The 15,563-nt window shown below is 44.9% G+C and overlaps 1 protein-coding gene across 4 annotated transcripts in view; it reads left to right on the top strand.

Moving 5' to 3' along the window:
• LOC128889179 (uncharacterized) overlaps nt 1-15,563 on the top strand; it is a 79,557-nt gene that overhangs the window by 31,995 nt on the left and 31,999 nt on the right. For all 4 annotated transcript variants that reach the window (XM_054146578.1, XM_054146577.1, XM_054146575.1 and 1 more), the window contains exons 4-6: nt 1,159-1,283; nt 7,602-7,713; nt 13,735-13,880. In XM_054146578.1, the coding sequence (XP_054002553.1) occupies nt 1,159-1,283; nt 7,602-7,713; nt 13,735-13,880 (383 nt within the window). The remainder of the gene's footprint in view (nt 1-1,158; nt 1,284-7,601; nt 7,714-13,734; nt 13,881-15,563) is intronic.

The following is a 15,563-nucleotide window of genomic DNA, read 5'->3' as shown; positions in this document are numbered from 1 at the left end:
GCCTGCAAGGGACACGGAACATTCCCTTCGATGAAATTCAATCCTCGAACCCGCGTAAAACGAAAGTTGCCACTTGTTGCTGAATTATGCAGAGCCGTTCCAGTCACGGTGGAAACCGATGCGAAACGCGATACTTAAGTCGTTCAGCATTTCGCTGAAACAGAATTGTCGATACGCGTAATTTCGGTGGGAACGGCCGGAAAGTACGCGCTGGATTTTATCTTTGAAACGTATTCATTGATTCGGGATCTCTGCGACGTCTATAATATTTGGTTAAATTTGAGATCATTAAGGAGGGGGTACTATTACACGGACAAAATTTCTTTCTACTTCAAAAAGCATTAACGTGTACACATATTGAATACAATACAACTCGAACAAAATTCGCCAGTAATTAAATGGAAGTACCAAGCACCCAAAAATTTTTGCGACGAAAAAGAAACGCTTTTAACTCGTAGAAGCAACGTTCCACGGGTTGTCAGTGGTTGGTATTGAGAAAAATTCTCTGTGAGGGTTAATACCTGTCCGCGTGCATTTTTTCCTCGTCGATGAAAGGACTCGTTTGTAACGGTGCCATGTACTTTGGCTCAAAAATAACTGCATCGCGCGGCCGTGACATTACCCAGTGGTCGTTTCTGATACACACTCATACACAGATCCCGTCCACAAAGTGCAAAACGTCGTTTGGTTCCCGTTTTCCACGCTGGCGTTTTCCAACGCCCGTCGGAAAAGCGTAAAATATCGATGACAGTCGCGACGCCCAATTACCACCGCATCGGCATCCGATATACCTCCAGTCCGTTGCTTACGCTACGCCAGACCACTCACGGACGTTTTCCCCTTCTTTTATCGTCTTTCATACGTGATCGTTCGCAGCCACCCGCGCGTTATGTATGCATACCCTCTATTAAATTAACCTATCCTTTCCCTTTACCTTTTTCTCAGCGAATCTCGCAGCTTATTGTTTTCCGCTAGAGATACCCTGTTTCCTTTTTTTTCTTTTTTTTCGTTTCGTCTTCCATGCATACAGATACACAGAGGTTTTTTTTTTTTAGCCTGTAAGGATGTTATTTTCCGAATGAGTTACTGGTTTATTTCCTGTAGGTTTATTGGTGATACCAGGTTGATCTAACGGGTATGTTCTTGCGTATGTTCCAGTATGTGGCGACATTCACGGGCAGTTCTACGACCTGATGAAATTATTCGAGGTGGGCGGTCCGCCCTCCTCGACAAAGTATCTCTTCCTCGGCGACTACGTAGACAGGGGTTATTTCAGTATCGAGGTAAGTTCAAGCAAACTTCCTAAAGTGAAATTCATAATTTAAAAAAAAGTAGTTTAGAATACAAAGAGTGAGCATATTTAGCTTGTGGACGTTCATGCGAGTTCAACAAAGAAAAAAAGAATTTAAGCTTGGATGAAACTTTGTCCTATCTTCCATTATTTATATTTTTATGGACATTTTCACAGATTCCCCATATTTTCATTCGCCATAAATGCATAAAGATACGCAAACCCTCGAAAAAAGAAAAATTCCTGCTATTGCGAACAAAAACAATTAAATCATTAGAAAGGTCGGGTCTTTCCCGTGGCATCTCTTCCAGTCTCCGTAAAACTGAGGGCAACGGGTATACAGAAGATTGCGATTTCTTTCTTCCACAATTTAAATCGTAATTTTCTTATTTAAATTCAGACCCTCGTTACGTGGAAACTTAAATGGCCCGCGTCTGTCGGAGTCAGAAAGAAATCGCGGAACTGAAATTTGTATCTCATTAACGTTTACCGTTGTTCCCATTATAAAAACACCACCGTTCAGGTGCAGCTCCGAGGAAGTTCTCTCTCGTTTTCATAAAACAGCCATTCCTAACCGCTGGGGCTGGAAATGTCCAAACTATTTATGAATAACGTCGTGAGAAATTTATTTTAAAAATAAAAACGGAGACGAACCGAGGAATCCATGTGGTCAAAAAAATTGGGGATCTTCGATTTGAAATGATTATAATTTTGAAATAAATGCATTAATCAAATCCACCGGGAACGAGAGACCAACAGCTGGAAACTGAACTGGCTAATTAGCGTCCCGGCTCGGTTAATCACCAATTAATGCGCTCTCCGTCCGTGTTTCGTCGCGTCGAAGGCAGCCCACGCATATTCTCGTGGAAATTTCGCGCTGGAAGCGTGAAACTTGCAGCCAAGGTCCCATCCACCTTTGATGTTCAAATTCGTTTGCTCGTTCGCGATCTTAGGTGAATTTATTGCTCCCTGGCCTTGGCAGCGACGCGTTTTCAGCATTCGAGCGCCCCAAGCGACTTAGCGACTGGAAAATCGCTTTGTAGTCGGCGACGTCGTTGAAACTGGGATTTTCCGACGGAGACCAAGTTTATCGCGAGACATTCTTACGCTCGACTCGTTTCCTAACAAGGAAAATCCACGATGGATCCCTCGCCTTGACGTGATCAAACTTGGCGGGGGTTATGAAACAGCCAAAACTTAGGTCATGAGTTATTTCTGAAAGCAGGAATTTATATTTGATATTGTCCTCGGAAGTAGACGTGTTGGAATAGTGGTAGGAATAAATGGTTCAAAACTAAAGGGTCTTCTAGTTAACGCGAGGGTAACAAATCCGTTTGAATTCTACTTTAAAGAAGTGAGAAATTAATTCTGACGGTGAGATGTTAAAGAAAGCGAGTCTGTATAGAACACGTGAGTTTCACGAAATGACAAATATCATATAGTTTCCAACTGCCTTGAAACTTTTTACCCTGACAGTCAACGCGTTGGCAATCGAGGCATCCTTTTCCGCGCTTATAGTTTGTCGACCGCCGTCCAATAATCTCGCAAGATGGACGACCACTCGTCCCAGTGTCACGACAAATGGCCCTCGCGGGTAACAAACTACGACATCGACGATTTAGGGAGGCGAAGGGGTGGACGTCGGGCAAAACAGCAAGGAATCGACGAAACGGTTATGATACGCGGAAGGAACGCAAAAATATAATAAATTGGAGGGTCGTAGCGCCCCGCGAGGGTCAGTTCGGATGGGTTTATCGTCGACGTTGTTCGTGGAAACGTGCACGTTCTCGGAAGCGTTATTTCCGGTCCCGAACGATGCCGAACCCCTCGAGAAAATACATTGTTTCCGGTTCGTTCTTAGCGATACTCGCGGAATTATCTCGAGGAAACGATGATGCGATTATCGGGACGCGGGGGAACCATTTTATTTTCTTCCCGGTTACGGCCGACGATCCTGGGGAGATTACCGCTGTGTTCGTGATCCTTTCACGACGGGAGGATCGGGAGAGCGTAAACGGGGCGGGAAGTTTATGGGAATCGGTCTCTCGATACGTTTCTCTTCGAAGGAGCGACCCTGGGATCGATTATCACGCTTCTTGCTAACTGGACTCCTCTCGTCAACTGTTTCCTTCCTGTGTGTTAATTTCTTTCAATTTTAACAATAAGAAACACACGACTCGTTCCTCTCGTGTATACTACTTTTTAAGTATAGGCAGTTCGATCATTTTTAGTCGTTTCATTCATTCAGCGAGGACATGAAATATCAATTCTGAAGATCAGGTGCAACAGCAAACAAGTCTGGTTAGATTATATAGTTCGTAGCTTCATCGTTATTTCTATGAGTATCTCTAGCATAGTGTTAAAAAAGAATTACAAAGTACATGAGCGAAGTGGGTCGACTTGATTTTTGTTTACCCTGTTTCTTTATTTTCTTTATTTTTACTTTCGTTTTTGCTATACAAATTACACAGAACGTCGTTTGAAGGTGCTTCTTTGACGATCTCCTCTTTGGTTCGACATCGCATTCTTTTTCCGGGGTGGTCGCGAGTAATGAAGGGGAACGCGGAGCCTGAAAACAATGGCGGGGCAAATGATTTCGTTGCGATGCCAAGCAGAAGTTCGCGTGTAATTATAGGACGACGGAGCGGAAGGGAGCGACGCTCCGTTGGCTCCACAAAGGGCCAGTCCAAGTACGACGTAGAGAGGAACGTGAACAGCTGAATGGATCAACATAGTGGAATTAATTCACTTGGAGGCTCCATCTGAACCGAAGACTTTCGATTTTAGATTTATACATTTAGATATATTTTCATTCGAGTTGCTCTATATATAAGCCCGTCTTCAACCAGCTTCGTGAGTAATTCGTGTTGGCTGGCCGTTGGAGTATAATTGGCCAGTTCGGAGAACAAGAGTGTAGTTTTCCTGAATTTTTAATTGAAAAGAGCGAGACTCGGACGGATAGAATCTGGCTCGATGAGTAACAGCCGCCCACGAGGATCCCCAGCCGACGTCGTTCGCATGAGTGACACGCCACACGACCGTTTGCCAAGCCAATGAATCAGGCGCGCCGCTAAGTGGTGTTATGCCTCCTGTGCCCGAGAATCGTCCGAACCGTTGGTTCGAAATTCCTAGCTGATCCTAGACCCCTTGTTGTTCAACGTGGAACAGCGTGTCTAGCGTTGTTTATTAGAATAACCTGGCACACACATCCCTGAGGCTTTCATAATCGTAAGTTCCGCGGGTCTCTTGGATGCTTGCACGTTCTTCTGTCTATATACCCAAGGGAATGAGGAAAATTTTTGCGACATACACCCTCAGCGCGTGCTTCGAGGTAGATAAGCTGGATATCGAGCCTTTGATCTCGTTTCATTTTCAATACCCACATAAAGGAATGCATTTTCCCAACATTTCGTAAATTAATTATTGTTAATTTAATGGTTTCTTAATGGAAAATTCTGTCACCCATTTCGGGACGACCAACGTGTTAGAGTTTCTTAGCGTAACGAGGAGTTCCTCCAAGTTCTTTCCAGCCCCATGTGTTGTACGCGCATTAATGCTCTTCTTATTTCCGTGTTTTACGGGCACTCCGTAGCCGCGCAGACTGCGGCGATGGCCAATAAAACGAAAATGAGCGCGTTTCGTACGGGTCGACCATCGAGAAAGTCGGTCGGAACTAAATAAATAAACGCGTTTATCACATTTTCCGCTGTTCTTTCCAGAGTCATATTCGAAAACCTACCCGTTCGCTAATTAAATTTGTCGAATATTCGCGCTTTGTGTCCATCGTCGTTTCGGAAAATTACTCTAATAGAATTAACCTTTAAACACCCCGCATGGGGGTGTTCGTCGGTGCAAACATAATCCCTAAAATGGGAACAGAAGCGGCGCGTATCGATCAGTTTCCAAATTTCGATTAATCAGCCGACTCGGGCGACGAGTAATTAGCTGATACACCCCCACCTTTGTTCTCTAAACGAACAACAGACTCGCGCCGCGCTAAATGATTCGGGGTGTTGTTATTGTAGTCGTTAATCATCGACACGGGGATGAACCGGCGATTCGCGAGGGATTATCATCCGTGACCAGTTGCGGAAATCGTTTTCCTCGACGGAAGCTTCTTCTTTAGATGGATATCCCTACTTAAATAGGACGCTTGTTAAAGTGTTAACGGAATCTAATGTAGAACCGTACTCGTGAAATTCCATAACCTCTCGTCGAGTAGGTCTCGAGCGACGCCGTTACAGATAAACGTACCCCAGTCATACTTATTATTCATGGAGATTAAACCGTATTGTCGATAGACGCATATAATACGTGTTGACAAACGTAATTGCGAATAAATATTGATGATCGGAGCGACTTTATTAAGGATAATTGCACGATTTGTGTTGACTGTAGCAGTCGCGGCAGAGAGTGAATGATGGATGAGCTGCGATCGCTAACGTTCGCGACGGGAGACGGACCAAGATGGGTGACCGTTTTTTAAATTATTCACTCGGGATGTTTAGGATAGTACTGGGTGGATTACACAACGCTGACCTAGCCTGTGTGCGTCAGTTATTCCTCCCACGACACAAGAGCCATGCGCTTCACTCGTGTGCCATTTGCTCGACTTTCGATTTATGCAACCGTCGCGTGCACACTCTTGGATCCACGAATCACACACAGCCGATAGTTTCTGGAGCCTCCAAGTTTTCGGTCAGCAGCTTTCGCGGTTCCAGAAATCGACTGGAATGTCGCAATACGACAATACCACCGCGAGTGGATCACCGCGGTGATTTCGAACATCATCCATCGGTGGTGTGGTACAATAAAACGAAAATGCGTTTTCACGAGCCTCATTATCGGCCCCGCAATGGGGAAACAATAGCTGCGACACGTGCTCTCACACGTACATCGCATTCATAGCCACTTATGCGATTGTTCCTGGGCAGGGATACGCGCGCGTACGTCGCGCATTAATACCCGTGATACCCGCATTCGAAACAAACCGTTAATGTATACGCGATGAATAAAAGATGGGGCTGTGCCTCTCTCTCCGCTCTCGGTATCGATTCCACCAACGCGGCCAAGTTTTAACGATTGTTTACCGCCGCAACGCGTGCATCGCGGCTACGCTTTTTTTCCTCGTTGATAAATTAGTCGATGGTCGTTTAATCTGGGAGCAGTATAGAAGCTCCTGAAAGTACGCAGAATAGAAGGATCGGCGAACCAAATTGGACTTGGATAGTTAAAATTCTGTAGACTTAGATCGAGTAAATCTAAACACTCTCTCGATCACGAGACGAACAGAGATCGCGGTTAGGGAGGGAAATTGTCTCTGCCAAAACGCTCACCTTTATCTTCTCACGGGTCAACTTCAGCGAAGAATGCCTCTCGTGGCTCGCGCGCGTTTCGAGGACCGGGGAGATTAATTGCGCGACGGCTGATCGCGTTGAAACCCAAACGACGGCTTCGCGTAGGCGCTTTTGTTCCACGCTCCATGCCAGTTCCGTTAATTCCGTCGCCTCGTGACAATTAATTACCAGGGCGACCGAAATAAAGCGTATAATGCTTCTTTTCAACGCGGACGAAACGCCAGCGCGATTTTTGGCGACGAAAGACACGCGGGGGAAACGAAGTCGGCGAGCGATTTCACACCTAATTTTCTCCCAGACACTGGAGACGAAAGAAAATACATTTCTAGATCAGCTTGGACAGCAGTTTCGAGCTTGGAAACTAAGAAATCCGTCCTTAGAGATCACGTGTGTGACGCGTCGCATAGATGACAATACGAGTCACGAGCATGGCTGTTCCAACGCGGTGAATGTAATTCGCGAGATGTTATAAATTATCAGAGACAAAGAGAGAGTGTGGAGACGAAGGACAGTTATAAACAACGTGGACTTTGGTGCTCGAACGAAACGGTAACTAACGGGTTCGGTTTCACGCTCGAATCGCTTCAAAAACAACGCTGCGCTGGCAAACGCCTATAAAAAACAAATTTCCTCGAGGAAACGGAGCATCCAATGCAAGTTATCCTTGCGTTATGCTGCTATGAAAGTCGTGGCAACTTCGACCCCGCAGACCGTGAATTTTCGCGAAATCTTCAACGAGCGAAACGAATTCTCTCTTATTATGCGTTCGTTGGTATAAGCTTCAGTCTTTTAGTATTATCGTGGTGGCTGAGCCACTTAACCCTAGAAAACATGAACTATACATGATATGAATATATATGAATGGATATATATAGTATAATTTTTGTTCACTTTTCTTGAACTGAAACGAAGACATCGTATTAACGATAAAAAATGTACATTTTGTGTTGCAGTGCGTATTGTACCTGTGGGCACTAAAACTGTGCCATCCAACCACACTCTTCCTCCTCAGAGGTAACCACGAGTGCCGTCATCTCACGGAATACTTCACATTTAAGCAAGAATGTAAGTATCACCTAATCACGATTCGGTGTTCGCGTCTGTCTTTCCGATTTTCCCAATTGGAAAAGCTCGAACTCTTTTAACGACTCTTTTAACGAAAATTCCACGTGCGCAGATCTTCCTCAACTTATCCCAGCCAAACAATGAACTCCCATTCGATTTTCAACGCTCCAGCTTTCCATTTTCCATTAGCACTCCGAGGCTGAAATTTTCGAAAAGTTGTGCAACGCTCGGCGCGATAAAAAAAAAAAAACTTACGCCGAGTTTTCGCGGAAAATTCGGTTCGAGTGTTCGTTTTTTTTTTTTTTTTCCGTGACACAATACGTTCGAGACAAAATTGGAACATTGTATTAGCACACATATTTTTCTCGCATGAATTTTTTTTAGAGGTACAAATATCGTTGGGCTTTTTACTCTCGTTTGTTTCGTTATCACTTTCGTCCACTTTTATAGAGATAGATTGTCTTCTATCTTCTCCGGATTAGTGTTCCTTCGAGCACTTCGTTCTATCGCCTGACAGCTCCACGCAAATTCGTACCTCGAGCTTAACAATATTCGCAACAAGCAGCCATAATTAGCAGAGAGGTTGGCTCCGCTCTCGATACGCGGCAGCCAGAGCAATTTTCATGATTCATTCCGTCTGAGAATTTATTCGTCTATTTGTTTGCCCGCCATCCCCGGCCCTCCGCTAAATCAACCCGCCGACGTTGAATTTCAATCTTCTCTAAACCACGCGTGGTCCTCCATCGCGATTTTTCCAACCGTTCGCCACGAGTTTCAGATCTTCTGTTTAAATAATTCAACATTCGAGTAATGAAACTCCAGTAGGTGGAGTTTGGGGGTCACGTGGAAGATTAGGAAGCTTCCAGTTGGGGGTTGCATCCCAGCGGACGTCGTATGAACGTGCCAGCGTTACAATCGTAAACGTAACGCGGTGGTGGGTTAACGCGAGCTCGTAAATACACGCGGCTTGACCCAGTATCGGACAATTTTCCAGGATCGATACGGTTTTCCGCGGGTCGCCTCGACTGCGTCACGCAGAGTCTCGAGATATCCCTCTGCGATCCCGGAAACGGATGGAATTTGTATTTCAATGGCTGCTCCCTCCTCGTCCCAGGCAAAAGCGGCGAGAATTCTTTTCGACTCGTGTAAGCGAGCACACATTCGACTTCGATCGCTTGTTGAACGACGAAAAATCACGGAAAAGGTGAACCAAGGAAATAATTTCTCCAGGGAAACGATACTTAACCTCGTAGAAGGTTATAAAGTTTTTCGTGCAGGTTCATGCGTCGTGTTTGAATCGTGCTTTCCATATTCGACTCGAATTCTTTGATATGTGTTTCATGTGTTATTATAGGCTAAAGGGTTGAGTGGTTCGAGTGCGTTAGGCTTCGTTTAATTCGTTAACAGAGAGGTAACGTTTAATAGCTTGTAAGAAATTAGAAAATAAGTTCGTTTACACATCCCATTACGCGTTCCAATGGAGATCCCATTTTCTGAGGGACTTAAAAACCGTGGATTGAGCCTTTTATCCAGACAATCCAGCGACGCTGCTCGGTCCAATTTCTCCCGAACGCGTTCAGCGATCTCGTTATTCCGTGTCGATTCGGAAACAAAGGGAACTCGCAACCATTGAGCGAATCATGACACAGAGACGAGCGTAATAATTAAGACGTTCGCTTCGAGCGTCGTTAATTGTACGCTCCAACGTCTTCCTCGCGACGCAGCTTGTAAAAGGAGAAAAGAATCATTTCTCACGGTTTCTCATCGGTGAATCTTGAAGCTGGAGGTCAAGTTTCCTTTTATTAATACGTATTCGCGTTGCGAGAGGGAAAAGAGATCTGAATGTACCGTGTGTCGCGAACGAATCGCCTCTTTGCCAACGTTTGTCGCGATTTTGTCTAATTAGGGAGCAAATTCAGCTTCAGGGGTGGGCAAACTTTCGGTTGAATGGTAAATGAAGAATGGTACCAGAATATGGGAGTCTATTCATAGCGTTTGCTCGATCGGAGGGCTAATTTTTATTTAAATGGGTCAATTATCAATGCATTGAACTCCTTTCGTCGAGGAAGTACACGTATCCTGCCCTATACCTATACTATCTATATTTTATTTTCAAAAGTGAAATGCGTATTTCTACATATATTTTTCAAATTAGATATTAAGTAGCCCTCAGAACAAACGAATCGTTTCATGAATATATTCTGAATCCAAAAGTGTGTTCTATACCTCAACAAAAAAAAAGATGTAACTAGATGTTGACTAATTTTTTTTTTAATTTAACAGACTTTTTCCTACCAAGTTTTCATCGATTTAAATGCATTTACCCGCGAACTTACTTTTTTTTTTACACCCCGAACCTCGTTCGGCCTTCCTCCATCGACATCTCGTTGTATTAACGAGGATCGAGTTCCGCAACCCCCTTGACTTTCATTTGATGATATCTCGCGCGCGAATCAGACGTCGCGGGGGACACTCCAGAAAGCTCATTTGCGAAGCTTTCGACCCGAATAAATAACACAGGAACGAGACGATCGCGAGCGTTGTGTTTCGACTCGCGGAAACGGAAAAAAAACGAAGCGAGTCGCCTTGGAGGAGCCGGATTAAAATGAATAGGAAATCTTCCTTCTTTCCCCTTAATTGACACGAATTTCCGTGTAAATATCGCTCGTCTCTGTGTCAGTAGCGAATTCGTTACTTTATTTTACAACGAAGTCCTTTGTACACTTTTTCAATAATTTGAAGAGTTTCCCATCGTCGTATCATTCGCTTGTATCTCAATCTCGGAAACAGTTTCTTCGTTCTGACGAAGAATCCGACTGAAATTCGAAGTGGCAACGTGCTCGAGGCCCGAATCGTCACGCGTTATTCGTAGGAGTTCGCTGTAGCACGAGCAAAAAGCCCCTGGCTGGCGGCCAGGGGGTCAGCGTGTCGAAACGGACCTCGGTCGCCAAAAACGATTGTTCTGCGAGCAGACTCTCTCCACCGGAAAACATCCAGCGACGCAGAATTAATTGGAAGATAAACGGAGACGATACGTCACCGTTCGATGCGCCGTTTCGATTCCGGTTTAATCGAAGAAAATTATTTTTTCGGGGCGATATTTTTGTCGACGGAATTATTACCATTTTCGTGTTTCATTTGGTGGAAAGTAACATCGGTATGCGAATAATGCAGAAGTTATTGTTTGCTCTGAGTTGAAAGGCATTGCTCAAATTTTCTTCAACATACCGTGTACATTTCAATGTTCAGTCCATTTCAATTTACCAATTTTTGATAAAGCGAGAAAATTAGGGCTCGATCGCTCACCTACCAGGATCGCAGGAGTGCTTGATTAATTTTAGACTTGTTCCCTTGTAAAAATATTAAGGAAAAGGGTCAGCCACTGCCCCTAGGGATCCAGCTCCGCACCGTCTAGACCAGGTGTCGACTTTCGACCCCTTCGTAGTCCCCAAAGCCCAAGGGATGGGTTCCCAAGCGCACACCTCTCACCCTCCAGCTTTTGCGTCCAGCTCGAACGGTCCAATTTTGCGTTGGATCGACGGGCAAATATAATTCATGTCTGCAAAAGCCTCCGAGATGTTCATTCGCGAGGATCTCGATGGGAGCCTCGAGTGACAGGTTTGACCAGCAATCTGTCCGCTTTCACCGTCGACAAATCTTCTGGCTGTCGACGCTGGAGATACCGCGGACCTCGTTTTATTGACAGGGAATACTTCTTGTTCGTCAGCTGGGGAAGTCGAAGAGGGAAACCTCGACTGCCCGTTCCCGCCACTTCGTCATTCCACCTGTCCACTGGATCTCCCAGACACGAGAACCCTCTGTGTCTTTTCGGGGCCCACTTTTGGTTGGATGTCTACCTTTTGATCCCTGTGTGTCCACTTTAAGGAATGCATGCTCCGTCGCAAAAGTTTTCGAACTCTAAGTTCCTTCGTAACGATAGCCTTAATGGCGTCATATAAGTAAACGAGGTTGCTCCATCCTTGTTGAAGTCTTCTTAACGCTGAACCTACCCCGACTGCTATTGAAACCTGTCGAGCGAATCCAGAGCTTGTAATTTTTGTGTCAGCGTCTCTCGAACTGGATGCAAGCTCCGAAAAGAAAAAGAGCAGAATGAAATTTTCCACGGGAAATTCACTCCTTTCTTTATCATTCTGATTGTTCCCTGTTGAAAAAGACAGAAGGTTCCCAGAACGGTTCGCCGCGTGCAAAGTTCCCTCGCAGCTCATTTTTACGGAACGTCGTCTGCAAGACGCGCCACGATTCTATCTACTCGTGGAATCTCGCTGGACGTATTCTGGCTCGTCCTTCCGACTATTTTCCGTCTGAGAAATCGATCGGAGGATCTCGATACGTCGCTGAAAAAGACCCGACTCGAATCCTACCTCGTATACCTACGACGAGGGAAGAAATCCACGAGTTTCTTCTTAGCTCCAACGACCAGCGTGACATCCTGTTTGCGACCAAACTCGGGGAGCCATTTCAGACTGATGGGAGGGATTGTTCTGTTTACTGGGAACGGTATCCTTGAATTATTTGGGAGGGTGACGCGGAACGACTGGGAATTCACGTCCGAATTCTTGCTAACCCTTTCAATTCCCAAAGTTCGTGATAGTTGGTATTATTAATGCTGGGGAATGTTCATTGTTTGATCTGATAGGGAGCAAAGGTCATCGGGTTAGTTGTCTGTAACTTGAATTCCAAAGAGTAAGTGCGATGATTGAATTGATACAGGTTCGATCGCAAATAGGACAGAGGGTAGGTCCAGGCCGCTGGAAACTCTCGTATTTCATAAAACGGACACGACAGGGTCGTTTTCTTTAACTCGAAGAGGCGAGTTTCCTGATGGAAGGATTTATTATTCTCAGTGGACACAGGCCCGGCTAGAAATGATCTCCGGGCGTTCGTCGTTCTTTTTACGACGTTTCACGCACACAGACACACCTGCGTTCCGTCTACCTCGTCCCAGCCTTTTCTTCATTGCTCTCCAGAGCCCTTTTCCCTTTTATCCGTTCTCCAGCGTTCCTTCCGACTCCTGGAAAGTACCATTCTCCCGAGCTTTTGTACGGCTGGCGACGAGAGTCTGTGTACGGTCATTAAAAAGTGTCAGAGGGAGAAATCTGGGACGACACGTTCGATGCGACAGAACGCGTGACGTTCCACCTCGACGTATCAGGGCGTTCCAGAATGTGTTGCGCGTTTCTCGATCGTAATTTATCAAGGGATAACCGTGACGAAGCTTAGATGGGTTCATCTGATCGAAACAATGGTGCGATAGGAGCCTTTGACGTTGCGGTTTAACGTCGAGTATGAGTTGGCCTACGTGTCTGACCAGTGATAGCTGTTTCTACTTGCGTCGAGGTTTCTATTTATTCCAAGCGTTTCCAACGTTGTTCTATCATTCTAAATAGCACTAACAGGTCGAACGATACCCCATTCATTTCTTCGTGCGTGATTCTATCAATAATAATCTGTAAGACTATGCCTGTTGGTTTTTTGGGTGTCGTATCTGTTCAAAGAACGAAGGATTGACTCAAGGTGATCGTTAAGAACGTCGCCACGAAATTAGTTCGTCTGATGGGAAATCTGGTTCGCCTTATAAGAGAATAAAATCCCGAAATATTCTTTGTTCGGCGAACAATACCGCTGCGAACGACAGCCAAGCTCGACTCGGAGACACGATAAACGAAACAAAGAGGAAAGCCAGTCGATCCGGTGGCTCTCGTCCACGGTCAACTTCTCTCGAATCGAACGCTCGCTTTGGTTACTTATTTCCCCCGGCACCCTACCGTGTGCGTTTCATTTCGTTTCGTCGCGTTACAAAGAGCCGACGGAACTGTCCGCGAGAGAATGCGCGAGCCATGAAAGGGAGGGAAAAAAAAATAACCGCGAGACACAATCGAGCGTTGCGGTGAATCACGTTTATTTTCCGTGGCGTGAATCGGTCGCTGGCGTCGCGTTTCCCCGATAGAAGGGAAAAACCCGCCCCGTCCCAGGCCTGTTCTCACTGTGGTTTGCTTTCAGGTAAAATAAAATACTCGGAGAGGGTGTACGACGCGTGTATGGACGCCTTCGACTGTCTGCCGCTCGCCGCCCTCATGAACCATCAGTTCCTCTGCGTGCACGGTGGACTCTCGCCAGAAATTCACAATCTAGAAGACATACGCAAAGTAAGTGACACGATTACACGACGGTTCAAGTAGAATATTCTATAGTCGTATGGTATATCGTTATCCGAGTATCAGAATTTAACAGGTTCACCATCACCATTTCGATATTATTAATATTCTTATTAAATAGTGATGAATTTCCTTTTCATAGACAGTCGGAATTGCTTCGTAAATTATAATATAACCGTCAAATATTACTTCCACCCTCTCTTTTTCGCGAAGGTGAATCTTGGTTTTCCGATGCATCTCGGTAAGGAAACATGCGAGTCGACATCCTTCGTTATTCTCGGTCGAATGCACTCGACATTCCGTCTCGAATTCCGAGTATTTTTATTTCCACTGATACTCGTAAAAATTCGCTCGCGTTGGATCTGTACCCGGGACTTTAGATTCCATCTAGAACGACGATGCGTTCATGCTGTAAAAAAGATGGAAGATTCAAATTCAGTCGCAGATTTAAAATACTCGACAAAATTCTGAAAATTGCTAGAATAACAGATACACGAAGTACGATATCAAATTAGATAGATTGAATAAGTTAAATAGTTTAAACTGTAGGTTTACAGAACACGCTTTCATTTTGGCCCGTTCCTAATTTCACCAGATCTTACGAAAACCATTTATATTTTTTTCCGAATAAAAATACAAGAATCTATCTGAACTCATTTTTGTTTGAAGCATTACTTCGGTAACAGAAATTTGCTAAGAAATCTTCGTGAACCTAGAGTTAGATGCGTCTTACTCGTAGCTAGAATGGTTGTAAAATAAATCGATAGAAAATTCAGCCGAAAAACGTGTGAAATCTGGCGTGAAAGAAAAAAATGAAGGAACAAACACTCGTTTGACGTTATCGAGTAACTTGAACTGGCTGTTGCACGATACCACATTGCAGAGGGATGCGTTGCAGCCGTATGGGAGCGATTTTACGGGTTTTCGCGCCTCAAAGGATCGCCAATATCGTCCTGACGGCGGCGCAAATTTCCATATCAAGGCATCTCGAAATACCGTCGATAAAATCGCTCGGAAAAAGAAGCATTCGATTTCAAAGTCGCGCGGATTCCACGGAACGCGAACGGAATCCCTTATCCTGCGGTTTTTAATTCGCTGCGCTCCGTCCCGCCGATAAATATGGAAAGACCCTAACCGCGGTAGGGGAGCTCTGAAGGGTTTCGAGCCCTTTGTCGAGCCGCGTAACAAAGAGTCGCGTTAATTAATTAGACTATCGACTACCCGTGGCACTGTGACGTTTACCAACAGGATTTCCAGGATTTTCACTTTTCTAGATCTGTTCTCTAAAACAAACGACCATATTCAACTGTCAGGACCTTTCAGCAATTTTTTATGCGCACCGGAACCTTTTCGAATACCACAGGAAATCTGTGGAATGGTTCTCATTACTTAAAAAGTAGTCAGAATTTTTTAGCTAACAGATGTCTCTACTGTCCCAGATTTCTAGAAAAGTGATTTATCGTTACTAATGGCGCATTACGTCCTTCATTACATCCTTTATTTTACCAATAATATAATTAATATATTATATTTATTTTTCCCCCAAAGGGGGTTGGAAAACGATATTCGTCATCGAGTAAGCGTCCCAGAGGCAGGGTTTATCGCGAAAGGATTTCGCCGGGGTAATGAATTTTCTGGACGAATTCGAGTTCAGCCAGTTCTGACGCAGAACCA

This window comes from Hylaeus anthracinus, unplaced genomic scaffold (genome assembly GCF_026225885.1).
Source record: "Hylaeus anthracinus isolate JK02 unplaced genomic scaffold, UHH_iyHylAnth1.0_haploid 11997, whole genome shotgun sequence".
Lineage (NCBI taxonomy): Eukaryota > Metazoa > Arthropoda > Insecta > Hymenoptera > Colletidae > Hylaeus > Hylaeus anthracinus.
Note: the sequence above shows the minus strand (reverse complement) of the source record. Positions and strands in the feature narration are given on the sequence as shown.